This window comes from Daktulosphaira vitifoliae, unplaced genomic scaffold (assembly GCF_025091365.1).
Source record: "Daktulosphaira vitifoliae isolate Bord-2020 unplaced genomic scaffold, ASM2509136v1 Scaffold_1, whole genome shotgun sequence".
NCBI classification, from domain to species: Eukaryota; Metazoa; Arthropoda; class Insecta; order Hemiptera; family Phylloxeridae; genus Daktulosphaira; species Daktulosphaira vitifoliae.
Window position 1 is genome coordinate 88059529 of NW_026099572.1, and position 13534 is coordinate 88073062.

Below are 13534 nucleotides of genomic sequence, written 5' to 3' on the forward strand. Positions count from 1 at the left end.
TCACCGAGGTATAATATGTTTACCTTTCATTGTTTTTACTTTTGTTCGTACAGGTTATCATTAATTAATTCCCTGATATCACAAGATAATTCCGAGCCTTTTCAGAAACATTCGGTTTATCACTATTGGAATTTTCATGTTGACTTTTCTTCCGTCTTTTTGCTAGTTTTGATTTATCATAATGTACCCGTGCTACTATAGTTCATCATTAACTTCCTCATTCCTAACATTAAGTTTAAAATTATCTAACAGTCTTTGATGGAAGACCGTTGATTTGACCCTTGTTTTTATAGGTTTCCCTTAATTAAAACCCTGATTTTCACAAGATTATTCCTTCTTGTAGTATATCCATTCCGTTTCCACAAGAAGTCGAGAAAAGTCCACCACAGCAGAGCTCGATACTGTGATAAGGCTATAAACTCTATTGTGCGCTAGGTGGCACATAGGTTCTCAATTGTCAACTTCAACTTTTGAAATACTATCACGTTGACAAGTCTTTCTCACATGGTATGGAGGATTGAGGGTCTATGAAACCGTAACATGGTACAGCCTCATGCTTAAAAGGAAAAATATTCATACAGTAGAAACCGTTTATAATATCAAACAAAGGACTAATAAAAATTAGTCATAACAACTTTTTGTCACTATAACCAAAACAACGAAAAAGAATTTAAAAACTAAATTTTACAACTATAAAAACATAATATTTTATTACAATTACTGTGTTTTATTTTTACTACTAAATCTTATCTTTAATATATACAAAACAGCACAGAAAAAATAATGATAAACAAAAAGATTGTGTTTTAAATTATTTAATTATTATTTTAGAATTATATTTATATATTTACTTAAAAGAAATGTGTCATTTTTGTTTAATATTTATTAGTATAAAAATTATGCTACATTTTTTAAAATTTTTCAAAATTAGTTATTCAACTTACGTCATTCAGAGCCATATAATTTGTTAACATTTTTATTGTATTCAACACTGCACTGATATATATATATATATATATTCATCGGGAGTATTAGCTTCTTCTTACTATTATCGTCTTCTTCAAGTTTTTTAAGTTAATTATTTAATGAAGAGATAATTTTTTGATCATTTGATGGTTCTGAAGTTAGCACATCAATGTTAATATAATAATTTATAATTATTTTAATAAAACATACAATTTCGAAGTTTCTTCGCTAATAATTTTTGAAACTTTTGTTCTATTTTATTTTGAATTTTTAATATGTTAGAAATTGTAGAGTACTCACATCTAATTTATTAGCCATGTCGGAATTTTTTCACCTTTTTTAAAATGAAAAATGACATTTGGTTTTTCTTCAATAAATTTCTTTCGTTATCTCATTTTACAATATTTATTACGATGATTACGATCAATCACATGCACTTTATTTCATTTTTCGACTGTTTGTCTACTAGAAGTTTTTAGAAATGGTTACTATTTTTTAATAAGTTAAAGAAGAAAATTATTTTTACTTTACAAATATTTGATGGTCCCTAACTACTTCATATTAATGATTTTTTTTTTTATTATTTTACTTAAAAATTTTTTTTTAAAGTCATTGACATATTAAAATCTTTTATGTGTAAATATGTTTGTTCTTCGGAAAAGAGCACATGACTTCATTGTGTATTCTTAGGTTTAAAAAATATTTAATATATCAGATAAAATCAATGATAAATTATTTAATTGATAGTTTTACAATATTAATACAATCACAAAAATTATTTTAAGTTGACAAATTTACCACGAAAGAATGGATCATTTAGATTTTTGTTTTTCTATAAATTAATATTTTATAAATAGGTACTTTGTCCGAAAAACACATCAATTATAAACGGGGTTTTGATAAAAAAAAATAATACGTGTATAATTAAACAATTTATTAAAGCAATTTTTTTTTTTTTTGAGAGAGAGACCTAATTATTAAAATTTATTAACGGTTGAGTAACAGACATGAGCTAGAGACTGTAACATTTTAACTGCCTACGCTAAACAAAAACAAGGATAAATTTAATTATACTAGAAAACAATGTTTTCTCGTTTTTAAAATTAAATATTAGTTCAACACTCAAGATAATCATAATTTTGTCATGAACAATTAATTTTTAGTACGTAATTTATGATGTCAATATTAAAATACCTTCAAGAAATAAATAGATATTATAAATTATATTAATTTAATATGATTTATTAACTTATTTTTGTTATTAAAATAGCTTTACAATGAATAACTATAATTAGTTATTTACTTTTTTTTTTTTTAATAAATTAACATGTGGTTTGATTGGTAACGTCACCTAGGACATTTTTTATATAGGACGTAATTTCATGGCATATGGTCATTTATATGTTGTGGTCCATATGACGATCATTTCCAGTTAAGTAATTCTAGCTTTGCAAGATTATCATTATGCAATCTCTTAACTAATTCTTTTTACACTATTCCGTAATTTTTTATTTCACCAACACTTTTGTATTCAACTTAAAATTTCAAACAATTTAGATTATTAAAAACTATTTCTTACTTGTTTTCAACTACACAAAAAATATAAACCGTTTTGAATAATTGAAGCCTCATAAATCATAACAACTTTTGCATATAATTATTTTATAGCACACCATAAACAGTTGTTTGCAGGGGAGATACGATTAATGCCGCCCATCTTGATATCTCGATAAATACTGAACACCCTGTATATTTAAGTAGATATTGTCGAAATCTAATTTATAATCTATACTAAAATAATCAATATAAAAGCTAAATTTATTTCAGTTTTTACGTTGAATTTATGATAAATTTTTTTATTTTAGTGGTATTTCGTCTCATAAATTTTTCACAGCATTTTTAATTTAAACTAATCTGCGATATTTATATTTCAATATTCCTAATATAATAATAACCATTAGTATTTTATAATAGCTTGAGATATTGTTTTTAAGATAAAATCAATGTTAAACACCTATTATTGAGTAATTAAAACTCTCACATAAATTTCAAAATTGGGTAATTACTACCACATTGAGTAGCCTTTAACTTGATAACAAAATAGATCAATGTATTACACAAAACATTTTTAAACATAATTTAATATTTATAATAGTTCTTTAACAAAACAATTGGTTTATCATTGTTGTTAAGAAAGAAAACAGTATTCTTTAGGGGTAATTCCACCCAAAATAATTTTTTGGGAAATCGCGTGTTATTTCATATAACGTTATTTTAAATTATCTTTGCGTATAAAAATTAAAATATAAAATTTATTTTAGTCACATTTCAAAATAAAACTTATTTTCTACGTCAATTATTATAGATTTTATAGCTAAATTTCCTTAAATGGATGACATTACCCATATATCTCCTGTTAATTGCAATATTAGTCATATTTGACACTGAACCATATAAATTCTAAACAGTTAATAATTTTAGCATCACGGTCGTGTATTAAATAGTGATTCAGTAGATAAAAATCTATTGAGCAATTCAATTTAGTAAAAATATTTATCTCATCTAAGATAATCAAACATCTTTTGCCTCCAAATTTCATAGAATCTATGGAAACCTTGAACAAAATCATCTTATGAATCCTATGTCTGATAAAGATAATATTTCAATGAATGTACTTTTATCTTATTCCAACATAGTTAATTGCCCTTGTGCCGAATAGCATTAAGTTCTAGCATTACATGCAAGTTTTATTTTTATCCCTGTACGGATTCATTTCCTTCAGGCGTATAAATTTGACCAATATAAAATAATTTAGCGCTTGATTATAAGATCTAAAGAGTAAATACCCAAAATAGCATAATCAAATTATGAACATTTTCAATAGATATTTGTGATTAAAAAAAATATATCAACGTCCTTTATTTAAATTTTTTTTCAAATTATTAAAACAGAAATTAATAATAAATTAAAGAATACTTAATTAAATTAAAAAATAGATTTTTGTACATAATACTTCCATAATTGAAAATTACGTAAATAATAAAAATGAACATACAATAATTAAACTTGGGTTCACAATTATAAATTCAAAAGCGTCTTCGTGATTCCAGTTTTGCAATAGTAGAAGTATTATTATAATATGTATTAAAGAAAGTGGATACATTTAGCGAATTTTAGTACAATTAAATCTCACTAACCATAGAGTGTGCACTTTTAATTGTTTAAAATTTAATGACAGAATATGACCCTGAATTGATTATCTTAAGTAAAAGTAAAAAAATCGGAAAGACCCCGCTGCGCTATCATATAAATATGTATGTTGTAACAAAACTGCTTTATTTTACTTCAGGAGCTTCACGTCAACATAGGCCGCTTACCGTCCTTGACCCGAGTCTACGGAATTTACTTAGTTTTATTCTATAGAGTTATAATGACCAATCGATATAATTCGAGACAAGTTGCGATTATATACGATGGATTCATACTCATGACAATTATTGTCAGGTCAAGAAATAAAATAAATATGCATTATCCACGTGAACAATATCTAATAAACATGAATTAGTAATATCTTTTTAAATTTTTTATTTAAAATTAATAAATACAAATATGGATTTCTTCAAAAAGTTAATTTGTTGATTTTAATAATTTTCCAGGACAGAAAAAATAAATTTTTAATTTTAGTGGCGTCTTGTAAAAATAGAAGTTTTTGAAAAGGAAAAAAACCAACCTTATTGTTAAAATTAAAATTTAATTTTTTGACACGCGAAAGAAAACATTCTCTCTATACATATGATGATAATTCTCAAAAAACAGATACATTTTTGTAATGTATTAGCTTTTCAATATGAACTACAGATTTTATTAATTTAAAAAAAAATTAAATAGTTAATTCAAAATATATATTATATTTTAATTATCACAGTTATAAGGACATATAGAAATTTAAATTTCAATTTATAAATGTCATACTTCAATTTAAACTCTTTGTAAAACAATAAAATAATAAAGTCCGTTTCTTTTATATTAGCAAAAATTAACAACAAACTATTGCATTTATGATGACATGCTAAAAACGGTAATGCTGTATGAAGTTCTATGAGTGTTAAGGAGAAAGTGGTCAAATCCTTTCCTGTATAATATTACACCGTTGAATGATCTAGAGTGGTAGCTGCGGAGGCTGTACAGTAAATTACTGACATTATGTAATAAGACATTAAAAACCAATGTTTATTCTTTATAAATTTATTTCAAAAACATTTACGTACATTAAAAAGTGGTTGACTAAAGATATTTTAGTCAACTTTTAGTATTTTAAAGATATTTTATGACAATTATACGTCATTATAATGAATTTAAAATATACTATTTTATAATAAAAAAGAACTGTTAAGTTTTAGTAGGTTATTATGTTATGTGATCAAATTTTATAAGTCATAGAACAAGCATCAATACACCATTATTATTAAAATATCAAAAAGTTAACTATAAACATAAAAACATTTCCCTGAAAAAAATGAATAGAAAATTTAATAAAAACGTTAATTTTCAGTGTAGGAGGGATACAAAAACTACAATTGCCCCTTTAGATATTCTCTGAAGATATTTCTTCCAAGTAAATATAAATTTTTGTTGCAATGAAAGCTAGTTATTATGTATTTAGCGAAATAGTATATTAAATTTTTAAAAGAAAAATTAGATGCAAAATTTTTTACTAAAGAAATTGTTCAAGTTTACTTATTCAAATTATTCACATTGACAACTTGTTTTCAGTTAAATACATCATTAAATACATTTTGGCAAAGTTAAATACCATATTCTTTTCTTATGTATTGTGAAATCATCCTATTGATTTACAGTAGCCTCGTAATATGAAAATCTTAGGTGGCATTGAACCTTTTAGTAGTTGGCATTAACCTAACTTTTTGTATTTGTATATCGTTAAAAGTTAAATTTATAATGCAACTTAAATATTTTTAATTAAAAAACAAACTATTATATACTTCTCATTTTTATTATATTTTTTCCAAAATAAACTTATATACAATTCAAAAAAGTTGAGACGCCTATAATTATAAATATTTTAAGTTAAATTTCCAATAATTAAAATATATATCGTAATACTTATTATCTGATATTATTTTGTTTAAAAAACGAACGAAATGTATTAATATTATATTTATATTTAACGTTTAACATAATTAAAAAAGGATTTGTCTTGAAAAAATTAGTAACGATTATAGTTATTATTAGTTAACGAGTCATGTCAACTGTGTTTGGTAAGTCCTTATTAACATGCTGCACAGGATCGCGTTGGGTTTATATTAATAAACATATCACAAAAATTAATTTTTTTTTAAATTTATAATAAAGACAAATAATAATTCTAATGTGTGATCATTATTTTATCATATTATTACTAGAAAAAATAATTGAATATTTGATAATTAAAGAAAAAAATTAATTTTCTATTAATACTTCTCAAATATCTCTTGGTTTGTATCTTTTTATTTTTAAAAAATATGAACCTTTATAAAATTTTTTAAACTCTTAAGAAGGCCGTGTAAAATAAAATAAAATTGAATAAAATACGTTGAAAGTATGTTTCTATATTTATCGTTATGTCATTTGTAAAAGCACACCGGGTAGCCTAATGTTTTTATGAGAATCTTAAGTTATTTATGAATCTTAATAATAACACAACTGATAGGAACATTGATAATAGCTTTCTTAAATGATAAATCTTAAAGAGAAACAATGTTTAGATTTTTCTCAGCATGACTTAACAATAGGTTTTATTTTTAACAGAATATCATGTTCAGGCAAATAGTATTTACCAAATTTAAGGTCAAGTTTGTAAGCAACTGATTATGTTTAATAATAAGTAAATAAGACTGGTTTTTATGCAGAATATTTATTGTTAAGAAACTAGCAATTTGAGTTATAATACATATTTTAATACAATATGTCACGAATTTGAGTTACTCGTTTATTGATTCGTTCACATTAATACCATAAAAGTATTTGAACATACTCTAATATATGAGATACATCATATATGATACATCATACTCTGGAACAAGTTTTTTTAATAAGTTTTATTTATTTCAGAGAAGATATGGAAAAAGTAAACATAAAATTTCATAATAATGGAACTGTAACTTATCAACATAAAAAAATTTTAGAGTTTATGCCTCATTTATCAGTTATAGCAAACGATGAAGTAAAATTAACTGTTCCAAACATTCCCTTATTAGTAAGTATTATTAATATCTTCTTTTATTTATTTAATATAATTAGCAACGTTTTTATTTTAGACATTAACTACGCAAGCTAACAGTTTACCGTCATTATTAAGAAGTTCACTCTCTGCCATATTAAGGTTTTCTAGTCTTACTCCTTTCAAACACGTAACTCCACAGCAATTAGTATTTGGATATGATGACCCGTTGACTTCTTTAGCCAATACTTACTATCCAAAAGGGAAAAGACCGCCCAAACAGATGGGATTATTCTTATTAGTGAGTACTAATTAAATAATTCCGATTTCAAGAAAACCATCTATTTAAATCGAATAAGCAAATTAAGCAATTATTTAATTTTATTTAATCAGAGAAATGGAACACTGAATGAAGTTTCAACGATCTACACCGGTCACACTGGAATGGATAAATTTGGACTTCTCGACCGAATAAACGGAATGGACGAGTTGCCATTTTGGAAAGGTTCACCTTGTAATTCCATTAGAGCATCTGAAGGTATTAAAACATTAATAAATTAGTACCACAATTTATTGATTCAAATTTCTATTTAACTGGAATGATTGTCTAATTTTATAGGTTCGTTTTTTCCTCCGAGAGAGATAACAAAGTCTGACATAGTGCATATTTACGACAAAGATTTGTGTCGAGTTTGGGCCCTAAGATATCGCAAAGATATAGTCAAAGACGGCGTGACAGCTGGATACTACACGCCTGATGATAATTTATTAGAAACTTCTGCGGTTAATCCTGATAATAAGTGTTTTTGTGAGGATAGTACTGATTGTACCATTAAAGGGTTACAATACATTGGACCATGTCAATTCAGTAAGTAGATTTATTTAATAAGTAAAATACTGGTGCTCACTTCAGCTATGGTCAATTATACCTAGCTATCCGATAATATCCAACACAACGCTGTTTTCTTTTCATGTTCTTAAAATGACTTATACTTTAAATAATTTTATAAAAGATCAATTGCAAATTTTCACGATAACACTCAGTCACAGACCAAACCGACTTTCAAATTCTGTCTTTAACCTAATAATTTTAATAACTCTTACAGATGCTCCAGTATACTTATCTTTTCCTCATTTCTATAATGCCGATCCAAAGCTATTGGAGGACGTCGAAGGATTACAACCTGACCAAGAAAAACATGAAACTTTTATGAAAATTCAACAGGTAAAATTCTACTTGTTTTATAAAATATGTGTTAATTAATTTGAAACAAACTATATTCAAAACTATAATTAAATAAAAAAAATTTTTATTTTTTGCTTATAAAAAATTTTTAGTATCCCTAAAATATAAAAGTTTTTATCAATTTATAATTATAAATGTCTAATATTTATTTATTTTTTGTTTCAGAGATTAGGAGTACCCTTAGAGGCAAGAGTTAAGGTTCAGCTTAACTTAAAAGTTGAACAATCAAATATTTACCCTACATCCAATTTTAGGAGTATAGTTTTTCCAATTATGTGGCTTGAAGAGGTAAATAATACATAATTTATATAATATGCACTAAATTAAGATTTGTATAAAGCGCCTCTTATTCAGGCCTAACTAGCAGGGTACACTTGCTCCGTATTTTCCATGAGTAAGTTACATACGTATATGTCTTAAATCCACGGGTTTTGTGTTTTACACGAAATAATAATGAGAAAAAAATTAATTTATTCATAATTTCCTTAGCATCTTTTATTCAACGATTTGGAGCGGCCCTATATCACGATTTGACACCAGTGTCGACTAAATGATCAGTTGTGCCACACCACTTCTCTAAAAAAAATTAATTTTGTAATTAATTAATTTTATAAACTATAACGCTGAATCAGCTCTTTTAAGAGCTAGTATTCTATAATTCACTGTATTAAAAAAATAAATACTATAACAAATAACAAATAACAAATCAAGACTTGAATAACGCTATAAAACGCCAAAAAACGATAGAACTGTAAAATAATAAACGTCAAAAATAACGATTTTTTCTGTAATATTATTAAACAAAATAAATTATATGTAAAATGATAAAAAAATTATATATATAACGTGAATGAATAACTTTTGTACGATATTAAAATTAATAATTAAATAACTGACATTAAGAGTAGTGTAGAGGTTAAAAATGATAGATAAGGTAGCTAAGAAAAACCATTGAATTTTTCAAAACATCAATTTATTTTTGATGTAAAATAAATAACAAAAATTAGAAATTTTGTAAAATGATTTTAAATAATAAAATATTCTCATAATGTTAAATAAAATAAAATTTTAAGGATTTAAATATCAAAAACTTTAAACATATCAGATATAATTAATATTTTACGTATTAGTAAAAAAAACGTTTAATTACCAAATCGTAACCAAAAAATTGCTTTGAAACTTATAACATAAAAAAGAAACATTTTTATATCAAGATATACTATAAACCTGGAGGTTACTTTAAATTTTATTAAAAAAGTTTTAAAGACCTATTTTAAGATTAAATAAAAACAGATAGGTTAAGATATTTGAATAATAATCAAAGTAAAAATGTATAATTTAAATGTTATTATTTTTATTGTGAAAGGGTCCGCCCTGTAGGTAATCTTTAAGACCAAATACTGTGTAATTGAAATTTTTCAAATAATATTTTAATGGCTTATGTTAGTATCATACAAGGTTTTTTTTTTAATAACTTGTTTTTACACAATATAGTAAATATTTAATTGAGGTGTAATAAAACATGTTCATTTTTAGGGTGTAGGAGATTTACCAGAAAATATACAGCGTTGGATATATTTAGCCACTACTTTTGTAGATACGGCTGTCCCTTTATTCACTTATGGATTAATACTTGGAGGTACATTAATACTTGTAACTGTATTTGTTCGTACTTATCATCAAATAGTATTTAATCGTGAAAATATTGAACGGGGTACCCAGAGAATATTAAGAAGAGGTAGCAGTATTTTGATCAATGGACAGCAAAGATTGCTTATTGTGCGAGACTCTTATCATCGATTAAGTCAAGGTATACAAGAAACTGATGTAGATGCTCAACAACTATTATCTCCCGAATAGTTTGAACAGTTATCGTACAATTAATTGAGTGAACGATTATTTGGGGTTTTAAAATAAATAGTGAAAATCATGCAAGGTATTCAAATCAAATTATATGAATAAAATGTAATGATTGATGATCTTTATATTTGATAAACCTCTTAACTGTGATATCAGCAACAATAAAAAAAATTCGTAAGACACTAAAACAAAAGAATTTCTTGAATCAGACTGTGATACGAATAATTTTATTTAGATGAAAACAATATTTTTTTAATTTTTATATTATATTATGAATAAGAAACAAAGTAAATCAAACTTCAAGATTATAATATATTAATTTATGAATCCATCGTTTTTTCGATTGTCTTTATTCTTAAAGAAACTTTTTATATTATATTAATTAATTTTTATTATAAATAATTTTTTTTTAATGTAAATATCTTACATTTTTTGACATTTACGTATATATGTCAAATTGTAAGCATTTTGACATGCTAACTTAAACCATACGCGTGTACTATAATGTTAGTAAATGTATTAATTTAATTTAAATTATTAATGGTTCGTATTCAAATTATAGTAATATAAAAAATTTGCAATACAACCTTAAAATGGAACCAAATGTTAAACGATAATATCTGTATATTTAAAAATTTTCAGTATTTTACTTATTATTATACAAAATTAGTTTTAAGTATTAGTATAATTTTGTTATAATTGTACATTAAATCTATTTGTTGTACTACGTCCATTCATATGTACTTTTCACTTCATCATAATACAATTATCATAAAATTGAGTAACAAATTTTTAAAAATTCTTAAAAACATAAAAGCTCAATTGAAAATTTAAATTAATAATATAGTTATTAAAAATATTGCACACCCATATTGCTCAAGTAGGAAATCAAATTTGTTGAAAATGTTTATCATTGTTACCATATGAATATTAAAGATAAGAGTTTAGCATTTTTTTTATTTGTTTATTTTATTAAGAATTATATTTTTTAAGCCAATAATTTTTTATGTATGATTTGGAACAGTACTTCAATATGTTTTAGTAAATGTTTTCCTGCAATAATTATCGTACCAAACGTTTTTTGTTTTCACCGTGTATTTCATTATTTCAATTTTTTGTATAGATAAATTTAAGGAATGTAATTTAAGTATAAATTGATAATGCACTTCGGGATAATAAAATATATATTCGACATGACATAAATTCATTCAAATTAGTGATTTTTTATATTTATTAAGTGTATTACTTAAAACTTCATTAGGGTATTAAAAAAACATTGCAATATTATTTTGATATTAGGCGTACATCTAATTGCATCATTTTCACCATGTTGTCCCCATTTGGTGTTGACTTTGTTCATAGAAACTATGGAATGAAAAACAATTGCACGGTAAGTTAAGTGTTCTGTACCTTACAAAAAACACAAATGCTGATCGAATAGAATGTTTGGTACGTTTATTTCGAGTAAAACAATTTGTAGACATAAATTCATCGACAGCAATTTTTATACAAACATTAATTTAACAAAATAATCTTAGTATCGAACATATACATATATTTCTTATGGATAGTTTAACTAATGTCTAGTTAATGCTACATTGATGAAATTTGAGTTAGGGACAGAAGTGATTATAGTAGACGTGTGAAAAATTAATTTGTTCTTAGTTAAAAGTAACAATGATTTAAAGAATTCATGTACCTAATACTATACAAAAATTATTGCAAAAAGGAGTTTACTACTATATATATTGTTTAAAATATCGTACTATTTCCCTTTATATAAAAAGGGTACAAAACATTTAATATACGTAAAAGTAAAATTTTGTCTACATAATTTTTGAAAATCTTTCAAAAACTGTTCTCTTTAATCATATGTTAAATTAAAGCTTATGTTATGTACTATAAGTTATAAAAGAAATATTATTCTGACAACTTATCTTCTATACTTTAATGACTCCCAATTTAATAAAAAATATTATTTTGGTGTAAAAAATCATCATATTAATACACATATTATTAAATAGTCCTAGAAATTCAAAGTTCAAAATATAATATGACTCGGCATTTTCGGACCATTTTCAAAACATAATTTGAAAAAGTTAATTTTTCGCAAAAAGTTGTTATTTTTAATGTCCCCTGAGTGTGACTAAAGGGTCCGATTTAAAAAAAATGTATATCAAATAAAAGGGAAAAACCTAAGGTATATAAAATAGTTCATTTTGAACGAGTTGGATCATGGTATAGTTGAAACAAGTATAGATAATATTAACAGTGATTAAAATCACTATCATTAGAGGACGCTCGATGTAAATCTGTAAATAGTGTTTAATTTTAAGAATTTGGTAGATTATTCCAAAAGCAATATAAATTCCAATTTCATTAATTAATAGCAAAATTAACTTTTATTTCATTCATCATTTCTAATTAGTAGTTCTTTGAATTATATACTTTTCTAGATTATTTTTTCGGGCTAATTTCAAATCTACAACTAGATTTTTTCTATCACCTCTAATTATGTATTAACTATGCCCTAAATTAGTTACACAATTCATACAGTTAAAGATATGCTTAATACAGCTTATTTGAGTACTTTTTATTAACACCCTGCATGTCAAAAAATTCACAAATTTTTTTAAATATACTGCTAGCTGACCGTCATTTATAAGAAACTTAAATATATTTTCTTTTTTAAAAATTTATTTTTATAAGATAACATACGAATACATTTATTTTTTTACTATTTTAAAATTCAATATAAATCTATGAACAATCATTAATTGTTACAAATTTTAGATCATAATATTAATTATAAATAATTTATTTATTTACTTTATGATCCAAAATAAATAAAATAATAATTATTATAATACTTATTTATACAATTAAATAAATATAGTGTTCTTAAAGTATTAGTTAAACTCATATAAACAAAAAAACAGCACCGATATTTCTAGAAACCTTTAAATATTTCAACCAATAAACGCTATAACAAATTTTTCTAAAACTAGTACTTAGTTAAACGTTTATAATTATACAATAAAATATTTTATAATTAGCTTAAACAAAAACTATTAATTGTTCTAATATATCCGTAGAAACAAAATGAACTTGTCAACAATTCACGTATATGTTTTTATTTCAAAATTTGTCAGTTCGTTTCCTTAACTCAACATTTTTGTATCAAATTGTGAATTTATATATCAAAGTCGCTATAATGGGAAACATTTTTTCTTCTAAGTCTA

At 24.2% G+C, this 13534-nt stretch overlaps 1 protein-coding gene across 3 annotated transcripts in view; it reads left to right on the forward strand.

The window, feature by feature from the left end:
- LOC126896304 (scavenger receptor class B member 1) overlaps positions 1–11474 on the forward strand; it is a 39495-nt gene extending 28021 nt beyond the window's left edge. For all 3 annotated transcript variants that reach the window (XM_050668970.1, XM_050668969.1, XM_050668968.1), the window contains exons 5-11: positions 7078–7222; positions 7284–7487; positions 7580–7724; positions 7806–8054; positions 8293–8411; positions 8598–8720; positions 9969–11474. In XM_050668970.1, coding sequence (XP_050524927.1) covers positions 7078–7222; positions 7284–7487; positions 7580–7724; positions 7806–8054; positions 8293–8411; positions 8598–8720; positions 9969–10292 — 1309 coding nt within the window. In that variant the 3' untranslated portion in view covers positions 10293–11474. The remainder of the gene's footprint in view (positions 1–7077; positions 7223–7283; positions 7488–7579; positions 7725–7805; positions 8055–8292; positions 8412–8597; positions 8721–9968) is intronic.
- The last annotated feature ends 2060 nt before the right edge of the window (positions 11475–13534 follow it).